The 22,298-nt window shown below is 38.3% G+C and overlaps 2 protein-coding genes across 3 annotated transcripts; one reads left to right on the top strand and one right to left on the bottom strand.

The window, feature by feature from the left end:
- The first annotated feature begins 15,975 nt into the window (after window positions 1-15,975).
- LOC125194162 (uncharacterized) lies at window positions 15,976-18,512 on the top strand. The gene is made up of 2 exons (XM_048092229.2): window positions 15,976-16,212; window positions 17,747-18,512. Exon 2 carries the CDS (start codon window positions 17,760-17,762, stop codon window positions 18,108-18,110), a length of 351 nt encoding a protein of 116 aa, XP_047948186.1. The 5' UTR covers window positions 15,976-16,212; window positions 17,747-17,759; the 3' UTR covers window positions 18,111-18,512.
- A 209-nt stretch (window positions 18,513-18,721) lies between these two features.
- On the bottom strand, window positions 18,722-21,903 carry LOC125194161 (G-type lectin S-receptor-like serine/threonine-protein kinase At4g27290). Of its 2 annotated transcripts, none has more exons than XM_048092227.2 (6): window positions 20,621-21,903; window positions 20,366-20,503; window positions 19,963-20,304; window positions 19,633-19,894; window positions 19,405-19,561; window positions 18,722-19,213 (listed from the first exon to the last, which is right to left on the bottom strand). In XM_048092227.2, exons 1-6 carry the CDS (start codon window positions 21,861-21,863, stop codon window positions 18,908-18,910), a joined length of 2,448 nt encoding a protein of 815 aa, XP_047948184.1. In that variant the 5' UTR covers window positions 21,864-21,903; the 3' UTR covers window positions 18,722-18,907. The 2 variants fall into 2 exon arrangements, with proteins under 2 accessions (XP_047948184.1, XP_047948185.1); XM_048092228.2 differs by having other exon boundaries at window positions 19,633-19,870; window positions 20,621-21,901.
- Window positions 21,904-22,298: the final 395 nt, after the last annotated feature.

Below are 22,298 nucleotides of genomic sequence, written 5' to 3'. Positions count from 1 at the left end.
CCACTCTATATACTACACATTTATCCACATGCAAAAATGATGAGGAGGAGAAGGTTGCCAAAATGCGTCAGCCGCCGACCCTTATAATAACTGTAACTCACATCAACCCACGAATCATTGATATCTTATTCCAAAAAAAATATTAGTGGTTTATATGAGCCACAACTTAGTGTATATAAATTTTCACCTTTAATTCCACATACAAATCTCAAATACATTCATTCACCAACATATATCACCAGAAGTAATAAATATCATAAACAATTTAACATTCATATGCATATGCCTCTCCATTCTTTTTATTATTCTGTGACACATCAAGCCTGGTATCTGCCCGGGATTTCCATTGTATACGACCCGTAGGTCCCTTATATTTATTTGACCTTTCCACGAAGGTCCCTCTTTGATTTGACCTTTCCACGAAAGCCTCTCTTTGCATATTTTGACCTTTCCACGAAGGCCCCTCTTTGATTTGACCTTTCCACGAAGGTCCCTCTTTGCTCTTTGTATTGACCCGTAGGTCTATTATGTTGTATATGACCCGTAGGTCTTTTGCCATTGTATATCAGATCCAGAGCAAGACTGTCACATATCCTCTTTAATCTCATGCCGAAAACATTTTTATAAAAATTATTTATCATGCCATTAACGAGTGACCTCGGGGTTTTAACTTTGAAAGGGGCCCGAGTCACTAAAACATTTCACCAACATCATCATCACCATCAACCTCAACATCATCAACATCACCATACCATATCTGAACTACATGACAAGGAATGTGGCCACATTCCAAGTCACTAGACCGGCCAACTCAAAGAGATAGCGCACGATCTACTGGGTGTACACCAGTCCGAGCAGGGTTTGCGGCCCTACTGGGACCCGAATTCGTTAACAATACATGGCATAGCCACTTCAGATAGGTCCCACATCAACATAAAAATATGGCATGACAACATATTTTGCACCATTTAAAAATAAACATACTTAGGACATAGTCCTTATTTAAAAAGAAAGCCCACCTCATTCGCTTAAAATCCTCAACTCGTCTCTCTATCCGTTCTCAAATAGCATGCAAAATCATCCTCTTTTCGAAAGAACATAATATGCTAAAATTAGACTTTAAGAACAATAAATTTAATTTAGACAAAGTATGCATGTATAAATCTTACCCTTCAATATCCCTTAGGAAATTTTATACTCTAGCACATCGTATTCATCCTTCTATTGACTCTGTGTGAGCTCTTGACATTCTTGTATTCAAGTTCCAGACCAACTCAAATAAACAAGATCTTTTCTTTTCTCATTACGTAAATTTCAGATATAGGATTTGAAAGTGCTCAATTCCTTCCTCAGTCATTCTCTCTCTTTCTCCCTTCAATCGCCTACTCTCTGTCTCTTTCTCAAGTTCAAAAATTCATAGCACATGCAACTCTTCCTCTACGTCTACTTCTTTCTCAAATTTTGACGGCAACTCTTTCCCTCTTCCCATTCCTTCTCCACTGGAAATCTCAGATTGCTACTCTCATTTTTCTCTCTACGATTCAGCACCGTCATCGACTATCTTTCTCTCTCTGGAAACTCTCAGTCACCGTCAGCCATCGTCATTCCAGGGGTCTCGCCGCCGTCTCCTATGCAACTTAGTGCGCGGCTGGGTGGCTCCAACTCGGACCAGATCCGCCGCTGATGTCGCCAGCTCGCGAACTCCACCGTCACTGCAGTCCAGTGACGGTGAGCTCGCCGTCGAGCAGCTCCTCTAGACGGAGCTGCTGCCACCGTCGTCCTTGCTGGAACTTGGTTGTCCCAACCCTCATTCGACCTCTCTCCATCTCCGTTTCTGGCTGTCGCCGGCAACCGCCGCCACTGACTGGTATCCTGTCGCAAACGCCGCTGTCCAGTTCGCCGTTCAGTCCCGCATCGTCTCGGTCAGCGCCGATCTCTTCCTCGTTGCTCAACCTATCCCAAATTTCGTTTCTATGCACTCGGTTTTCTCTTAATCTCTGCACTCTCTCTCTCTCCTTTCAAATCCACAACCAAATCAGTATGGCATCTTTCTCTCATCTACTCAGTTCAGAAACTAACTGTGATTCACATCTGTCTGATATCTCACAATCAAAACTGAAATCCCCGAAACAGAACTAAACCGAATTCTCATTCCTGTCGCTGCCGCTGAGTCTCCCTCCGTCGCGCGCAGCTCCACCAACGCCGTGAAAACGGCGATTTGTCTGTCGCTGCATTTCCTATCTCCCGTTTCCAAATTCGGAGAAACCCATCTTCTTTCTCACTTTCTTCTTATTAATTCGCGCACTCTCTCTTTTATCTATTTTCTAACTCTCGATTTTTGTTGGAATCGATTGGAACTGATGAAAAACGTGGAGATCGTGGAATCGGTTGAGCTCTGATATATACTGGATCCTGTCTAACGTTCATTCCTATTTTGTTGGTGTTGCTAAAATTTGTGGAACAACAAAGGGAGTAGTAATCTGCGTTTAATTCCTTTGCAAGGTGTGAACCCTCAATGGACTCAAGAAAAATAAGTGGGCTCCTCAAGAAGAATAATTGGACATGAAAAGGAATAAATCTAATAGGCCCAAATGTGTATATTATTTTCCATCTATTGACTAAGTGAAACCAAAGCTAAAATCGACTTAAAATTCGACGTTCTTTCGGGAACAACTGAAAAGGAATGGAAAAAGTTGGGGTGTTACATATATACATGATACTACCATTATTTATATTATGTTGATTTAGAAATACTATCATTTGTAATATATATATACACGTACGTAGATAAATACTAGTACTATATGGTACACATGCACATACACACATTTTACTTACCTAATTTATATATATACTAATTTGTACTTAAAATACCATTATAATTATTTCCGTAAATCAAAGCTATCTATATATTCGACTATACTGAGTCATCACAACAATAAATATATTCTAGTATCATCTTAACAACTAATATATCCTCTATAACACACTCAGTATCAATTTAGTATAAATGACAATTAATATGCAATGCCAATATAATATGATAATATGCAAATTAATGCAAGTTTCGGGTTAGGGATGTTACAGGAAACCAATTGATGAATGAGATGCATGTGTGTGTGTGTGAGGATCGTGCGTGTGTGTGCGCGCCTCGGTGTGTGTGCGTGTGATGCACTATTTTTTAGCACTATTAATACCTGCAAGTATACAGAATAGAAATAGTATAGCCAAAGGTCAATACCGGATATCGAACACGAGGAAGGAAAACACAGAGTGTCTATTTTCTACTAAGACTCAATTACTATCTGGAAGAACGAAAGATTTTGAAAACTTTTTGAAAACTAAAAACAATAGAAAGCAAATAACAACTAGATGCAATTAAAACACGAAGATAAACAATAGAGATAAGAGAATTCCAGGGATGTGCGTTCACAGTTATGGTCATACAAATTCCAAACTATAATACCCTAGCACAGTTATTACTTTGATAGGACGAGTCGCCTAGCTTATGCTCATGCGATACAAACGTTGATTACAAGATTAGGGTTGTCAATCCTAACACGTAACTCCAAAAAGCTCCTAAGACCCTTGAAAAGTCCTCACTCTCAATTAACAGTGCCGTTTTAAAGGAAGCTAACTGTAGCGTCTACTAAGTAGATCTAACTCACTAGAACTCTCTCACAGTTATGAAGCAAGTTATATTAAATCATGCACGATTGTGTCACTCAATCATAAAGCATCAAGATTAACTTAGGGAAGAAACAAAGTAAAAACAAAACTGATATTAAATAGAAAAAGGAATTGTATAACCAAAGTCGTTACTAACACATCCCTAGAATCCTATGAGTTTAGTTACACATAATGGAATAAGCTAAACACATAGATTGAAGGGAAAACAATTTGAATATAAAACTAAAGAAAATAAAACCCGTAGGTTGAATCCTTGCCGTTCTTGATGATCTTGAAATCCTTCTCCAAATCCTTGCACAATTGAAGTACTCTAGCTTTTGATCTCTGTGAATTATTTTGCAAGTAGAAGCTCTCTCTTTTGATGAAGCTTGAGGTCTTATTTATAGGGGAAAGCCAATCCTTGTTGTAGAAGGAAAAGATCTTCAAAATATGGGAAATCTTGGAGCAGATCTAGGGCAATTCGGATTCGCCGCCCGCACCTTGGTCGGCGGTCGCCGCGTTGGAGTCCAGAGTCTCTGTTCCTTCGGCGGAGGACCGCCGCATGACTTCCGGCGGTCGTCGGGAGAGACTCTCTTCCAAGTGTAATTTTCCGAGGCGGACCGCTGCACTGCTCTGACCGCCAGGCGCCGGCGGTCGCCGGTCGCCGTCTAACTCCATATTTTCAGACTTTGCGTTTTGGCTCCCTTTTTCGGCTCAATTATGCACATTTCTCACAAAACATGTCAAAATACTAAAATAGATAAAATATGCAAATAATGGACGTGTAGAGTGACTTTGACATAAAAAAATGGACCAAATAATGGCCTTAATACAGTGCAAAATCCGAGCGTATCAACTCCCCCAAACTTACATTTTTGTTTGTCCTCGAACAAAAAAAATAGATGCACGGAATGCACAAGGACTAGACGTCATAACTGCCTCAAAAGATGAAAGAATAGATTAAGCATGAATTAACGCAATCAAATCAAGCAAGGCTTATTAGTGCACTTTCATTACTAACTCGTGAAACACATTGAATTCACGCACTCACATGTGGCAAACTTCCAAAGATGGGAAGTGTTCTCTCACTCTCAAAGTGTATAAAGGTAATGCGTATAAACACTCAAATCATGCATCATGCAAAGTTTACCATAGGCTTGCTCAAAGTCTAATCCCTCCTCTACTAGATGTGATTAAGCATCAAAAGTCCGAAAGGTCTTTATCATTGGTTGTAATGTAGGCTCTTTGGTAGGTGAGAAATATTTGGCTAAAAAGTGACTAAAAATAAAATATCCCAAGTAGAGTTAAAGTGACTCCACTTTTCTAAAACCCAAGACACTTTCTTTCTTCAACTCACTTTCACAACCTTTCACAACTTTTTCTTTTCTTTTCTCTCTCTCTTTTTTAATAGGCATCTTATCTAAGATCAAGCACACATATTTCGAATTTTTCTATTTCACAACTTGTACTTTAATCACACTAAGCACACTACTTTTTATACTTTCCTCTTTATCTCTCCAATTCCTTTACAAAAGAAGATAACAAAAGCTAACTAACCCAAGGAATTGTCCTCAATTATTTGGCTTTCCAAAGAAAAGGCTTAAAGGCTCAAAATTGGCTCCAAAGGGAAATTTTTTTGAAATATTGAGAGGGTCGAAAATTTTGGATAATAGTAGGCTAAGAAAAGATGGCCAATCATCCTCTTAAATCAACTTAAACACTATGTAAACTTAGGCAAGACTATGAGCAAGTTCTAGAAACATATACACGAATGCAGATAAATCACACAAGAATGAAATTAAGGCTCAAATCGTCACAAGGTATAAGCATGAATCAAGGCGAACAAACAATTCACTAATTATGCACCTTTTCACCAAACCATCAAATCAAAACGTCAAGCCATACTTAAACATAGATGGAATGTAATATCATCGACAACTCGGTCTAAAGTGTGTCCCTAAGCATGCGTGTTTCTAAGTTCTTCATGTTAAGTTCACGACATGGATTCAAAATTCTCCTACGGGGTTTTGAAAAACAAAAGCAAAAACTTAAATAAAAAAGAAAACCCTAAAACAAAAACCTAAACTCACGGTCCACCACTTCATCCCCCCAAACTTATTTACAACAAAGTGTAAGATAAGTTTGGAGAGTTGGTTGGGACGTGAGTAAACTACTAAAAAGAAAACATACCTTGAAAAATTTCGCATCGAGGCTCGACGGGGCGAAAATTCTTAAAATTCAAAAAATCGCACTGGGAACTGTTCTCAGGTGGCGGTCCACCGCGGCCTGTCCGGCGGTCGCCGCACATCGTCAGATTGTTCCAGCGAGCAGGTGGCGGACCGCTGTTGTGCGCATGCGGCGGTCGCCACGTAGAGGTCAGAACCTGTGAAAAAAATTTCAAAGCAGAAAATTAAACCAAAACCAAAAATACTTAAGAATTTAAACAAAAACTGTCAAAAATGCTTGGGTTGCCTCCTAACAAGCGCTTGTTTTTCGTTTTTAGCTTGACGTTCTTTGAAGTTCATGAGTTATCCCCCATCGTGAGGATTCCTTTGGGATGCCTTTGTACCAACAATCTTAGTCTCTGCCACCGCGAATGGAACTAACTTGTTGAGAACTTTCTTCCACCATTTGAATTTTCCATTCGAGGTTTTGATCACGTAGATTTCGGGGTCATCTTGAGGTGGAGTCTTCTTCCTCTTCTTTCTATTGGGCTTTTCCTGCAAGGTAGGCTTAGTAGGATTAGGCTCACCCTTTTTAGGAGCTTGAGGTAAAGTGTTAACAATGAAAATAGTAGGGTTAGAAAGATCTTCCCCTCCAAATGGACCATAAGGCTTAGACAAATCGGTCACCATGACCTCCCTGCAATCATGCTCCATCTTAGCTTGTTTCGCCTCTTCATACTTAAGCATCGCGCTTTCGATGTTGTAGGTCGACTTTCCTCCATGGTTACTTATTGTGATTTCTCTTCTACCTACATTAATAAGAGCTTTGCATGTGCCTAGAAAATTTCTGCCTAAAATCAGAGGAACTTGTTGTTGGGGTTTGTATACTAAAAGATGCTTCGAGCGTACATGCCTTTGTACAGTCAGCTTGTGCATGTATACGAGAAACGCCACATCCACTTGTTTACCTATTTATGAGAATAAATAATATAATATAAATGGTTTATTATTGAAATATGATAAACAAGTCCAAGGCTTTTTACTAAGAAGGTCAAGTAGGGAAATTCGATGAATCTCCTCATGAGTTTTCCAGTAGGGGACTTGGCCAGATCTAGTAAGAAGAAAAACGTATTCACAACCTAGATAGGCTTTGGCTACCTATTGGAACGGTTGCGGTGTTTGTGATAATTCTCTCTTACCTAAGATGAGATTAGTAACACCGGTGTGGTAAAGCACTGAAAGGATCAAATCCGAAATGTATTCTTTATTGCTATCTACTGAAAGAATATATTTCAAGAAAGTTTAGTATTTTCTAGTCTATGATATTAATATCAATATTGTTTATTCAATCAAACGCCACTTTGACTTATCAATATGTGAGAGTTTGTACGTAACTCAAGTTCATAATATCTTGGGTGGTAGTAATTGAATAACATGAAGGTATTGGAATATTATTTCATAGAATTCGCGTGCCCAGTGTGGTATTATTAAATCCCTAAGGGGTGATCCCCAAGAGGTGTTTGAAAGAGGAATTTATTATTCAGAAAACTGCGCAGTTGGAATTTATTCCACGAATAATAAATAAAGTTTCAAACTAGAAAAACTCTTTGGAGAATTAATTTAATTCTAGTCACATAGCAGACAAAAGAATTAAATTGACGGATCAAGATAATCTTAAACGCGGGAAATATTATAAAATAAAATGGACCCAAGTTATTTGTAATTTGGTGATTTAAGTGGGAGTGCAATATTATTCTTTAGTGGAACAAAATAATATTCCATTGATAATATATTAAATCATGGGTCATTTGATTTAATTAGTAATTTATCTAATGGGTGAGCCCAACACTTAAGTCATTCCATGGATCCCCTTACTAGCCCAATAAGGTCCACTATAAATAATGAATGAAAGGGAAACCCTAGCATACAATCCAAGACAACACAAAACCCTAACCCTAGTGCCTAGAAATCGGCGCCTCCTTCCTCTTCCTCTTGGTCTCGATTTTCGAGCCATAGTTGTGGGATAATTAGGGTTTTGATTATTGTTCTTGATCTATCCTAATTCATAGGATTAGATCTAGACAATTTGGTGTTTGTATTGGGTTTCCCTAGATCCATTCAAAGTTATTTAATTGGTTTTCTAAGATCCGCCCACACGGATGGAGAATCAAGGACGAGGGAATAGTACGGAAGATTCGTGGTCGATAAACCAAGGATCTCCGGGTGGTGCAACTAGCAACGTCAATCCAATGATGGATTATGAGGTAACAATCGAATCTACATCGAATATGCATGATTATGTGTTTATTTGATGTTATATCTATAGATCTATGTTAATTGCATGAAATTGGAGTCGAATGCATAATCACCTAAATAGATCCGTTCTAGGACCTGTTTGGTTTCCGTGTCTTCCGCTGCGGTAGTCCCAACAACTGGTATCAGAGCCAATTTTTTAGGCTCTGATTATGTATTTGATTAATTGAATTTTTCGAAAATTGTAGTGTAAAAACTTGGGATTTTCGAAAATAATACAATATGTGTTGGATCTATGTTTTTCTTGATTTTATTTTTGAATCTATGATATGATGTTCTAGATTGATGAAAGAATATTATGAATCTTTTATTCAAGTTTTTCACAAAAATATTCTAGAACTATGATGAACATCATTAGATCTATATATTCTAAGTAATATGTACTAGATTATATGTTTGTTGATTACATATATGTATGTGTTTAAGTGAATATATGTTTTTGAATCAAGAAATAAAGTGGTCCATGATTGAATACTTGGATCGATGAAAGAATATTATGAATCTTGGATTTTATTCAAGTTTTTCACAAGAATATTCTAGATCTAAGCAAGTATTCATTAGATCTATAGTTTTATGTTCTTAATATGCTAGATCTATTTAAATTGCTTAAAGCTAGATGTTGAAATATGCATATGTGTTGAACATAAAAGATTGTTACAAATTAAGAAACGATTAATTAAGATTTAAGATCGCGGTCAAGCGTAGCGACCGCGATGAATCGAGTTAATTTAAAAAAATCGAAAAACAAAAAAAAAAAAAAAAAAAAAAATTAAACTAGGGTTTCGAAAAACCCTAGCTTCACGCCGACCGGGAATCGCGACGGAGAAGGAGCTCGGGGCGGCGGCCGGCGATGGTCGTCGACCAGAGGGAGCTCCAGTCCAGTGGGAGAGGCGGCAGACGGCGAGCAGGCGGCGGAGCTGTCGGAGACGCGTCGGATCGATCTCGATCCGACGGCGTGGGCCTCCGGCGGCTGCTGCAGCGGCTATCTGACGACGACGGCGCTGGAGGCGACGAATCGGCGAGGCGGCGGCGCTGGAGGCGCGTCGGGTCTGCCAAGATCCGGCGACGTGGGCTTCCTTCGTCGCTGCAGAGGCTGATCGACGCTTGCGGTGGCCAAATTCGGCGTTTCCAGGCGACGGCGGCGGTGGCGTGCGGTGGCTCCAGGTGGCGGTCGACGGTGGAGCAGTGCCCGACGTGCAGAGGCGGCGGCGGGGTCAGACGCGGCAGCAGCCGCTGGTGCGAGGCCCGGTGGCGGCCCAAACCCTAATTAGGGTTTTGGTCGCGTCGTCTCGTTCTTTGTTTTTCGTGTTTTCGTTTCGTTTCTTAACTCGCAAGCTATTTATAATTGTGGTTTAAAATCCTAAACCTAGAATAATTAAAATATCTTGTGGGAATTAGAATGATTTTGCAATTAAGTCAAGATTCTAATTTAAAGAGAATAATTGCCTTCTTTAATTTTGCCAATTGAATAATTAGTCAAATAATTGATTTAATTTGTTAATTAGTTGATTTTGGTGGATTGTTTCCATCTAGATAATATCATGGTAATTAACATAAGGAAATTCAATATTTGTTTGATCTAATTTTTTGGCTTTTCCTTAATTGGATGGAATTTAAAGAATATTCTCTTAATATGCTTTCATGTTTTAATTTTAAGGTTTAATTGAAAATTGTCTATATTTTATTTGGTGTGTTATGGAATTATTTCCTAGACATATACCTAAGGAAAAGACATGAGTTTTTCAATTGTTTTAAACCTCTAAAATTTTCAAAAATTACATGTATAATAATTGGATGGATTTTAATTGGAATCCTATTCCTAGTTTGAATTTTGTCTTTAATATGATGTAGGTGAATTTTATTTCATCTAGATAACATCGGTTTAATTAAAGAAGTGAAAAATTCATTTGGCATTAACATGCTACTTAAATCCTAAATTATTAAAGTGTTAAATGATTAATTGGATTTTAATTGGAATTCAATTCCTAGTTTAGTTTGAATTTTATCTTTAATTTTGATGAAGGTGAATTTGTTTCATCTAGATTACATCAAATGTGATTTAAAGGTATGAAAATTCATAGAGCATTAATTTTGCTATTAAAATCCTTAATTATTAAGTTGAATTTTGTCTTTAATTTTGATGAAGGTGAATTTTTATTTCATCTAGAAAACATCATTTTGAATTAAAGATGTAATAAGATTCTTCTTGTCATGTGATTTTATTTGAAAGCTATGAGAATTTTAATTCTCAAATTTAATTGGCGTATTTTAAATGGATTTTGTCTTGATTGGATAAATGCGGATTTATATATCCAAGTGGGCATTTTAAATTGAGACTTAGCTAATCTTTTATGATATACACCTAGACATTAATTTTAGGATAGTTTTGGATTAATTCTATCTAAGTAAATCCTAATAGTATTAAAAGGTAATTCTAATAATCAAGATACGTTATTTTAACTAATAATGTATGATTGTTTAAGATTGGACTTAATGTCTAGATAATCTTGTTTATGTGAAGATAGAATTTTAATTCTATCTATTTATTTTAAGATGCTTAATTAAATGATCAAGTTTCGTCATTATGTTTATGTGAACCTTATGTAAATGTGTTTACATGTTTTATTGATGAAAGATGGATATTTAATTTGAGTTATGATTTTATTTGTTAAAATCTAGTTTAACTCGTGCATCGCCTATGTACTTATTGCCTTGCATGCATAGCTAGTACATGTTTAATTATTTTTTGAATGTGGATATCTGCCTTATCTGCTTAAGTGATAATTAAACTATTAAAACCACCAACAAGAAAATATGAAGCGATAATTACAACACGTTTGTATATGGCCTCCATAAAATTGGTATTAGTGCGAAGTAGTGACCGGCCTGTCTTTACGGGAGGAACATTACCAGTTCGTAAGTTTTGACTTCTCTAGATAAAGGTTATTAAAATCGTAAAATTAGTTTTTCGGTAATATCGCGACTGGTCTTTACCGGAGCAATATTGCTGCGAAATTATAAGGATTGTATTTTAATAATGCTTAGAGGGAGCTATAGGAGGAGGTGCTTGTCCGGTTCGACCTTTCTTTAGAGGAGTTCACGCACAAGTAAAGAATCCTTAGTGCTTAATTTTATGGTTATACGCTTTAGCATTGTTAGTCAGCCATGCCATTCTTATGGTCTCTGGACTATCTGTCGACATTGTGGCCAGTAAAAATAATGAATTTCTTGCATGAATAAGACTCGGCTTCCTAGTAGAAGAACATTTGTGCTTGATTTTTGTGGATGTAAAATTGATGAATTGTTTTGTGGTTATTGCAATTCTTTGAAATTTTACATGTTTATATTATTGGTATTTGTTCTCAGCTTGAACGAAAGATGATAGATACTTGGGATATTTACTATGCCATACTTAGTTCGAGGAAGCATGACTCTGAATTGTTTAAGGAATGGAAAAGTAAACTTGATGTTGATCGTTTGATCAATGACTTGAAATTGATTCTCAGCAAGGATCGTCCGCCCACATACCATCTACAAGGAAAGGACAAGGAGTTTCGTGATCAGTGGCATACCGCGGAATGTCATCTCAAGGGCTTCGTTTTGGCCAGTGTTGGCAATGCCCTTGAGAGGTTTGACAAACCCAATAGGCCGTTGGTCAACAAGCCCACGTGGTTTGAAGAAAAGTCCTCTAAGATAAGAGCTGGCATCGCTGTGAAGCATTTAAGGCATGATGTGTTTGAAGAGGGCCAAGACGTGGGGGTATATGCCCTAGTCATGCTTGGCTACTTCAATAAACTTCACTTGTCGGGGGGGAAAGTTGACCCAGAAACCCAACAGATAATGATCCGTCGAGGTGGGCTTTTCTTTTAAAATAAGGACAGCGTCCTAAATCTTTATTGATGAGAATGAAATATGTGTTTGTCATGCAGTGGTTTGTCTTGTCGTGCCTATCCCTTGTGGCTCTGCCACTATTAATTAAATCGAATTCGGATCCTCGTAGAGCCGCAAACTCTACTTGGATTAGTGTACACCAATGTTAGACCGTGTGCCGGAGTACGGGTTGGCCGGTCTAGTGACCTGGTTTGCGGCCGCATTCCTTGTCATGTAGAATGAGGATATGGTAAACTTCGATGAGAAAAATGGTTGCGCGACCGTGATTTTGAATTAAGGAAATATTTTGGTGCCTCGGGCATTTCTAAAGATAAAATCCCGATGGACACTTGAAAATGGCATGATAAATAATATTTTGATAAAACTGTTTTCGGCATAAGTCCACTTAGTATCTTTATAGTACTCAGCCCTGCATGTATTTTCCCTATGTGCAGGTTGAGCGGCGACGAACGGTTGGCGGTGTTGAGCAAGTCAATTGAATAATATGGCCATTTTGAAACTCCGAGTGTAGTTGTGTCTCCATACATGACTTCACTCTTCTCTTGGATGCTTCTGCTGAAACATGAAACTTCTTATCGTTTGATTGAGTTTGAAACTATATCATTTTGTTTAGAATATTAAGACATGATACATTTTGGATCACATTAAGCCCCTGTCGTTTTGAGCATAAATTTTGATATCTATTCTTCATTGGATTTCATTGCTAAGCCGTTACTTTTATCATTTTAATTGTTCATTAAATACTTTGGTCAAACCCTTTTAATGAAACCCTAGCCTATGTTCTTTGTTGCATTTAAGTCCGCCTAGGTCGCGATCGGCCGCATTTATCATACCCTAGAAGGGCGGTCGTGGCATTTGTTAGTATGACCTAAAAATAGACTAGCTATGACCTAAAAATGCCCTACGCATGATATTATTCTGCATTTCTGTATTTAAATCTAGTTTTGCATAGATGAAAACCCTATGTGATACTTTTCAAAAGTTAGTTATAACTAATTTGTTGTAAATTGACCTTAATACCCTTATTTACGTTTTTTGTTGATTGTATTGACATTCCGGGACTGATGATCTAGGCCCTTGATTTCAATACTAAGGGCTATTATTTAATTGTAGTTTGCAATTAAGTATTGAGTTAGCAATATAACAGTCCCCTATAGTATATAGACATTATGATCCATCCTTTAATAATCCTAGTTAGGGCTGACAACTTTTGATAAAATACTATAATATACGAATCATCATGAAATTAATGGGTTTGAGTCACAACTTATTTGGTTTGGGTCCTTATCGGATCCCAATAAGAACATGAAGATTTTGAATAGGGTTCGGGTTAGGTCGGATTGGGTTGTTATCCGATAAGAAATAATATTATTATAATAATTACTTTTATTAATAAAAATATATTTTACTTTATTATCATTATTCCGATTTAAACTGTGTTAAGGTTTTAATCATGTTATAAGTAATTTCAATTGTGTGATATCAGATTTTATAGTTTAATATCAAATTTTAATTATGTAACATCATGTTCTGATCGTTATCAAGTCGTGTCAAACTAAATTGTATAGTAACTTACTCAGATTAACAGAAGGGATGCCAATTTTTGACATTATACGATAATTCACGCAAACACTCACGAAGTTTATGGTTGGGTCCTGATAAGAACCCGACCATTTCGGATTGGATTAGGATTGACCTTACTTGGTTGGGTTGATATTGCATTGACTAGATAGCGACCCCAATCCGTTGGAAATTATTTTTTCTAAAAAAATTGAAAAAACATAAAATTAATAAAATTGTACCACTTCAATATAACCATTATTTTTACCGTTCTTCCCCAGTTTTAAAATTTTTTCCATTTCTTTTAAATTTTTCCAATTTTTTATCCTAAAACTCATCCTAAAATCATCTTTAAACACCTCATTCATCAAATTATTTTTTCCTCACAAAATTCTTTATCTCACTCATTTTCTCTCTAGCTTTCATTCTTATTTTGCAAATATGGCTGGCGAAGGACCATACGATTGAAATCGTATGCTGAGCTTACTCAACGGTGGCAACGTGTCGTCTCCATATTACCTGACGTAGGTTACTCAAGGCTCGTCGATTCCCACTATGGCACACTTTTCGGTGCGGGTCCGGTAACTCGACACAATCGCTATCCCAAATTAGGGAGACCCACCCGAAGGAGGAAGAAAATCCAGAAGAAACTCTGAACGAATACGAAGCCACTCTCGGTCATAACTACACTATGCCCAAACGGAGAAATTATTCGAAGTGTGGATCGCCACTCGGAGGATCCGATTGTGGGGAACCAACAAAACCGAAATATTTTTTGGCATGAGCAATATAGATGCGTTAAAATTAGGAAAACAAGTTTGTAGGGAATTCACGGACTGAGAGAGTATATAGTATGTGTTCTAGTATTATATACCTAAACTAGTTTTAAACGCTAAACGCCAAATACTTCCTTATAAAATAATGCGGAGTTCATTACAACTTTATTTGTAGTTCATTATAGGGAAATCAAAGATTTAAAAACAATGAAATCATCTAGCATAATTTAAAAATCAAAAGTTCATAATAAGTTTTTTATTAGTTCATTATAATGAACTTCAGGTTATCTTATAATGATGTTGTTCGACATTTAAGATTTAAGACTGGTTTGGTATTGATCACAGTCCTATAGAGTATAATAGTACTTTATTCGTCCCATAGAAATATGTGCACTATAAATTTTCGTTCGTCCCATAAAAATATGAGCATTTCCATTTTATGAAAAATTATCTTCGGCTCATTACCCTTATATATCAATTTATTTACTACTTATACCATTATGATCCACCATTATAACTCATTAAACACTAATAATAATATGAGTCTCACTATCCACTAACATTACTTTAAGTCTTTAATTATCATTCTCCTTATCTCTCTTCCTGTATATATTGTGCATTAACTCCGGTGCAATTTTAAATGTATATACTGTCACCATAACATACCCCTATATATAATGCAAATTAAACATTTTATGTCTATAATGCAAAACTCAACAATCTATATTGCAATCCACTGTCTTGCAATCTGTAGAAATCCATCCAAAATGCATACTAATGAATATTGCAGGATACGCCCCTAATAATACAGGATAATGTGCCACATGACAACATGAGGTTGGTGGTACATTGTCACTTTAAGAATAATTTTCATCTCAATACATCCCTCCCTATATATATGTAATATGGGTCAACCCGAAGGCATTTGGTGGATAACTTTTTTAAATTGATTATTGACAACTATGTTAAGAACATACGTTACAGATATCAATCCGAAGGCATTTGTATGTCAACTAAATGCAGTTGACAGGTAAAATTAAATGTCAGATTTCAACTATATTTAGTTGACATACAAATGTCTTTGTATTGACATCCACAATATACGTTGTTGATATAGTTGTCAGTTATCAATTTAGAAAGATATCAACTGATCATATCCCTATATAATACTCCCTCCGTCCGGCATTAGGAGTCTGGTTGAGTTGGCTGCGGGTTTTAAACAAGTTTGAGTGTGTAATAATTGGAGTGTGTGATAATGGAATATGTGACCCATTTGCATTATTATTTGCTTTATTCTTTGTATGTGTTTTTACTGGTGTTTTTTAGTGTTTTATTTTATAATATTTTTATTTCATTTTTTATGGAAATGTCTAACCAGGACTCCTAATGCCAGATAGATGAAAATGGTCAACCAGGACTCTTAATGCCGGACGAAAGGAGTATTAAAATATAATTTAATTTTTTAATATTTCGGATTTTTTTGCCCGAACAGAAAAACCAAAAATATTATTCTAAAATCTAACCAAACCAAAAAGCGAACCAAATATCAAAATCTCATTTTGGTTTGGTCTGGATATTCAATTTTTGATTTTTTTTTTCCTAACCCACATAGCACCTAAAGGAGAAACCCTAATCAGAATTTCACGGCTCTCTGCTCTCATACGCACATTCACAGAATCACATTCGCTCCGCTCAATTTCAGATTCACATTCACTCTACTCTCTCGTCGCCTCATCGCATTCTTTCCGGCTCAGCCCCGACGCGAGTTCGGCCACCTCGACGCTCGCCCCACCGCGAGCTACGCCGTCTCAGCCGCATCTTACCCTCGCCAACCAAAGGTGAACTTATTATTTCGTTTTACTATGTTGTATTTCTGTATTTCTGAGCTCCAAAACATGGGATTACCACTCTCACATGTCATTAATAAATGATTAAACTCTCAACCTATTACGCTGCTAGGCGCAATACATTAATTTTAAACTAGTAATTTGTGTGAGCAAAGAATGAAAAAAATTACTAGTAATGTGCATTATCTTATCTCCGGTGTGAACAAAAATAGCTGATACACGATGAGCAATAGTTTTTAAATAGAGAGGGGTTATATAGATACATGTAGTAGAGATGTTTCTTTTCGGTACGAGATTTAACAGATGTTTTAAATGACTCGGTTAAAGTGGAACAATCCAAAAAGGAATGTGATTCAACTACAGAGGGCTGGGGGAGTATTTTGTATGATATATACTCACTCCGTCCCACTCTAAGTGGAACATTTCTAATTTGGCACGTGATTTTAGGTAGTGTTGTTTTGTGAGTAAAGTTGAGAGAACAAAGTAAGAGATAGGAAAAAAGTAGAGAGATAGATGTTTCTATATTTTGAAAAGTTTCATTTAGAGTGGGACAACAAATGTGTCACTTAAGTGTAAAAATGAGAATCAATTACTGATCCCGTCAATCAAGTTCTGAGAGATAGGCTTGAACTCTTCATCAGCATGCTCTCTTGACTCCTGCAAACTTCGCCCAGTGCATTTGTAGTGACCATAAAACACAGTCCTGCAAATTATTAAGTACACTAGTGTTTTAAAATTAACAATGACTTGATTTAGAAGAGTAGTGAGGGTACTGTTGTTCAAAACGCGCCTGGGCCGCAGGGTGCACGGGTCTCCACCAGAATCAACCCAAGCTGGGAGGGGGGAGCGAGATCCGGGGGATAATTTTCACCTCATTGGCCATAGCCCCAGTTTGCCCCGCGTCCCAAATTTGTACCTCATCGCCTCAGTGTGTGCCTAACAACACTGAGTGAGGGAGGAGAGAGATACATTTCTCTAGAGGGGTCGCCCCTGTTTTACTAGTACCTTGCACTTGACAAACGAAAATCCACTCTCATCTTATATGTTTGGGCTTGGGTAGTTAGACATGTTGATTTGGAAAGCTTTGGAAGTCACACACATTGAAATTACTTCTATGAAATAATAGAAACTATTTTTGTGGGGGTGTGGGGAAAATTATAATGTACTTTAAATTATAGTCTTAATAATCTGACTGTGTGTTTGGTGTGTTCTTTATAATCTGTGATTGGTCCATTTACTAGAAAAGAGAATTCCAACGTTTATGGACTTGTGTATTTGGTTTTCTTGTTAGCATGCTGTGGTTAGTGTTGTTTGTTTCATGGATGCTTATGCCATGTGAACATGGGGAGAATATTTGCCATTTGGGATGCATTCATTTCCTTCTATAATTGTTAGTCTATTGTGCGGGAGTATAGTTTTTCACCCATGAGTATAATTTTGATGGGTTCGGACCTATTAAAAGATATTGTGAATATCAAGTGATAGGATAATTGCAGTATTAATATTTATGATATATCAATGCCAGACCGAAGCAGAAGATGACGACCAACCCAAACACAAAAGATACGTTACATGATACTGAAACTGAGCAACCTGTGCCTGTTGGGTGGTTACAGAAAATTGAAGAGCGGTATAGGAAAACCAAAGAAGATGTTGAGGCTTACCCCTACGTATGGGGCTCTTATATTCTTGTATACGGAGGTTTTGGTTTATGGCTGACCTACAGGTGGAGAGCTCTACGCAAAACTGAAGACAGAGTTCGAGCTCTCCAAGAGAAGATCCGTAAACAACGTGAGGAGGCGTCTAGCTCTGCTGAAGTTGTAGAGAGATCAGTAAAATATGGTTCGACGAAACCCAAGTCGCCATCTGTTGATAAAGCTAACCAATAGTCAGTGTAAGCTACTCTTGAAAGATAAATGTTCTTCTGGAAACTTATGTTCAAGTTCAGAGAAACAGAAGATTCTGGTACAAAATTACGTACACTTTCGCTCGTTGTTAGATCATATGAGCTACATTCCCAGGATATGCTATTCAAGTAACAGATCTTACACATGAATTATGAGGTGAAAACATTGATTTTGGCCTTTTGTTTGCGGTTGAATGCAAAACTAGAACGCTTGCTTTTGCCATCGTCTTATGATGAATATAAATTTCATTTTTATGCTGTGAGCTGCTGGGGATATGGTGGCTTGTAAGTTATATAGGCATAGCTGACAATGAAAGTTTGAGAATGCATTGTGGAAGTGGAAGTGTAAGAGGTATAAAGATAAAGCTGGTAATTTCTCATTTTAGTTGGTGCAAGTTTTGAATTTCTTTGTGATTGTATCTATATGCTGACACCCATAGAGCCAGAGGATTGATTTTCACTATTCAAATAGTGAAGCTATATGCTCTTGTTTTCTGCTCAAAGATGACTCTTGTGTGTTTTCACATAGAGAATTATTTGTAGATGAAAATCAATCAAGCCTATGATCATGCGTAAACTAGGACAAAATTGAGCTTAAAAAACCACTCCACGAAGTGCATAAAACTAAAGTGGAAAGATATTTAAGTATACAGCTTGGATTTTTACAATTACATTATTCTTGTGATGACTTTTAATAGTAACATTTACATGTCTAAGAGCACAAAAAACATGATCTTTCTAAACACACTCGAGTCTTGACTCTAGTGTGCAGTTCCCTTCTTATCTACCCTGACTCCAGGTAATGGTGACTTGATTGTCGGAAGTAGTGGCGTTCGAGCTACTGTAACTCCGGCCAGCGCCCACATCTCTCCCGGCGAAGAAACCGGGTTGTTTGGGCACAGGCAATTCAACCTGGTTAACAAGCATGAAAACCACCTCTGACATGCTGGGCCTATCTTCCTGGCATGTCTGGACGCACAATAGCCCCACTTGGATGGATCGTAGGGCTTCAGACAAGTCGAACAAACCTCCTAGACACGGATCCACTAGATCGCATGACCTTCCTTCTTTGGATAGAGTCCACGCCTGCATGTTAATAACCACACATTTCACTTATAAACCGAAAGAAATCCATATGGTTCCATTCTAAAACCAATTGGCGATAGGAGGAGATGCTTATGAGACTTATGTAGTGGTTTCAGTTTTCTCTTTACGGCAATATAAAATTTGCGAACAATAACTGCTTCACTTGGCTCACTAGTGCTAATTATACTTACATATCCCAAAAGGTTTAGGCTGCTTTGGTTTTGTTCGTGGCAGAATCCTCTGTTTCTTTTTCCACTCACAATTTCTAGCACTAGAACACCGAAGCTGAACACGTCGGATTTGATTGAGAACATCCCGTCTATTGCATATTCCGGTGACATGTATCCACTGCACCGCCAGATTAGCAATGTCACGGTTAATACATTCAATACGTACAAAACAAAGTATGTATTTCTTACTATGTTCCAACAACTCTACGTGTCTGAGCTTGAGTCTCGTTCCCACCGAAACTCCTGGCCAGCCCAAAGTCGGATATCTTGGGGTTCATCTCGTTATCCAGCAATATGTTGCTGGCTTTGAGGTCGCGATGGATGATTCTCAGCCTCGAGTCCTGATGAAGATACAGTAGTCCCTTGGCAATTCCAGTTATGATATTGAATCTTTTTCTCCAATCAAGAGACATGCTTTTTGCTTCATCTGTAATAAACATATTGCTTATCGCTACATTACTTGTATCTTCTCCTTTGATATATGTATGGCCAATTTCTAATTAACAAGAAAGGGCTTACCAAATAAGATAAAATCAAGACTATTGTTAGGCATGTATTCATAGATCAACATGCTCTCTTCTCCCTCCGCGCAGCATCCTAACGTCCTCACCAAATTCCGATGCTGAAGTTTAGCTATCAAGATCACTTCGTTCTTCAATTCATCCACTCCCTGTTTCGAGGTTTTGGACAAGCGCTTCACCGCGATTTCCTGTCCGTTTTCAAGAACACCCTTGTAAACAGGTCCGAATCCACCTTCCCCAAGCTTGTTGTCTGTTGAAAAGTTGTCTGTAGCTTTCAAGATTAATGATAAGTTGAAGAATGGAAGATCTGCATCATGGCCTAAGCTTCCACTAAATCTCCCTGCAAAATGATAATTATTTTAATTTTCTTTCCCCATAACTGTTGATCACAATATTCATACCTTCATTATAATGATTTGAAATCTCCTTTCTCTTCCAAACACACAAGAAAATCAGGCCAAGGCAGAGAAGAACCGCAGCCACCGCCATCGATGCAAGACTCACTACGAGTTTCACTCGTTTCGGATGTGCATCTTTTCCTATCCAAACATAACACATATATTATCATAAGGCCTCATTCTAACAACGCGTGCGTATTTGCATATTTTCTAATTCTCCGATATGAGATGGTTTGAATTTGTGATATAAATTGTTACCTAAGTCAGCAGAAGCAATTCTGATGTAGAGCTCATCTCCACCAACAGGCATAGTCCTAACATCAAGCAACTCCCCATAGTAAAACAAACACCCACTCGTCTCCTCCCTAATATCCAACTGCTTGTACGCCGTGCACAAGCACTTTTTCAAGCACTCGGCCTCGCAATCCGCTGGCAGCATTTTCCGCTCATCATATGTGGTGTTCCGCGCGTCCGGAAGCTTAATCCCGGAGTACTTCAAGAACACATCTCCCCGACACGCCAACGCAGTCCTCGCCAGGCACCCTACCGACAAATTCCCTTCATCCCTATGCACAAACCTCTCCATACACCGGCACATGGGAGAGTCTCCGGCTGTGCACATGCCGTACGCGCCACACGCGTTGTATGTGTCGCACGCGTCCGCCTCCAGATTGTGCGTCGTCCACGTCTTGCTCTCGTTGCTCCATATCCACCGCACCCCTACGCCGTCCAGGCTCAGCGTGAGACGAGCGATGACCGACTTTTCCACGTTGTCTTCTCCGTACTTGACCTCGTCCCTGTTCATCCTCAACGTCGGATTGTTCCTCGTCCCAGGGGAGCCGCTGAAACGGACCCCGTTCCACGGCCCTAGCCGGAACTTGACGGTTTTACCCCTCCTCACTACTATCTGCGGATAGCCTGTCGGGTCCAGGTGGGCAGTGAACTCACCTGGACCCGGGTCGTCATGGGCCCGCCATGACGACAAGTAGGTCTCGACATGCGTGTCGAGATCCCACCCTAAGCTGATCATCCCAGGCAGATACGTGTCGGTGGGATGATCAAAGCTTTGCCAGAGGAAAGCTGTATCAGGTACATCGTTGTCGACATCTTTCACCACCAGATTCCCAGAGTCTAATAACTCTACGGAGGGATTATGAACTTTTCTCATTGTGGATGACGACGACCAAACAGTGCCGTTTGTTTCGTTTCGAAGCAGTAAAATTCCTGACTCCGTCACTGTTAATGAGCCGGATTTTGTCGGCAACGGGGCTTCTCTGTTGGCAACCCAGACGTATGTGTTGGGTTTAATGTTGTTGTAATATATGCCGAGGTATCGATTTGTGGAGCTGCCGAGGCTGAAGAATCCGAGTGCAAACATGCCGCCGGAGGAAACAAGTGTTTGTCCATCTCTGATGCTGAAAGAATGAGTTGCAGCAGAAATTGTATGGATTATGAGAGAGGAGATTAGTAAAGAGGCGAATTTATCACGATACTCAATCATGCTTGGCTGCTTGCTGTTGTTTTTTTTACTACTCTCTGTTTTTATTCTGAAAGATAGTCACTGTAGATTGTCATATGATGTTATTGGAAGGACCACTGATTAATCATTACGTACTTGTATATAGCATTACAATAAATGGCTGGGTCCTTAGATGCAGTATGGTATGACAATGAATAAAATGGTGCTTGAAAAAAGAGTACTTGCTCTAGGGATATCAATCGGGTCGGCCCAGCGAGTTCCGGGCCAACCGTACTCGGATTGTGGGCGGGTCAATTGGGTGCAAGCTAATCGAGTTGTTTTTTTTTTTCGAGTTATAAAAACTCAACCCTAACCTTAAAAGATCGTGTTTCGGGCTAGTCCAATGGTTAATCGGGTTGCTGCCTATAAAATTAACGTGAGATCAATTCAATAGATAATGATGAAAATTAATTATAT

Source organism: Salvia hispanica, chromosome 4 (assembly GCF_029641045.1).
Source record: "Salvia hispanica isolate PSC_SH4W2 chromosome 4, Shi_PSC_v1, whole genome shotgun sequence".
NCBI classification, from domain to species: domain Eukaryota; kingdom Viridiplantae; phylum Streptophyta; class Magnoliopsida; order Lamiales; family Lamiaceae; genus Salvia; species Salvia hispanica.
This window is presented reverse-complemented; position numbering and strand designations above follow the sequence as displayed.

What these genes read in the sequence shown, in the direction of transcription:
- LOC125194162 (XM_048092229.2), top strand. Translation starts at nt 17,760, where the DNA reads ATGACGACCAACCCAAACACAAAAGATACGTTACATGATACTGAAACT.
- LOC125194161 (XM_048092227.2), bottom strand. Translation starts at nt 21,863, where the DNA reads ATGATTGAGTATCGTGATAAATTCGCCTCTTTACTAATCTCCTCTCTC. An exon ending in TCTTGATTTTATCTTATTTG is followed by an intron (nt 19,895 to 19,962) that starts GTAAGCCCTTTC and finishes CAAGTAATGTAG; the next exon opens with CGATAAGCAATATGTTTATT. An exon ending in CGTAGAGTTGTTGGAACATA is followed by an intron (nt 19,562 to 19,632) that starts GTAAGAAATACA and finishes CTGGCGGTGCAG; the next exon opens with TGGATACATGTCACCGGAAT.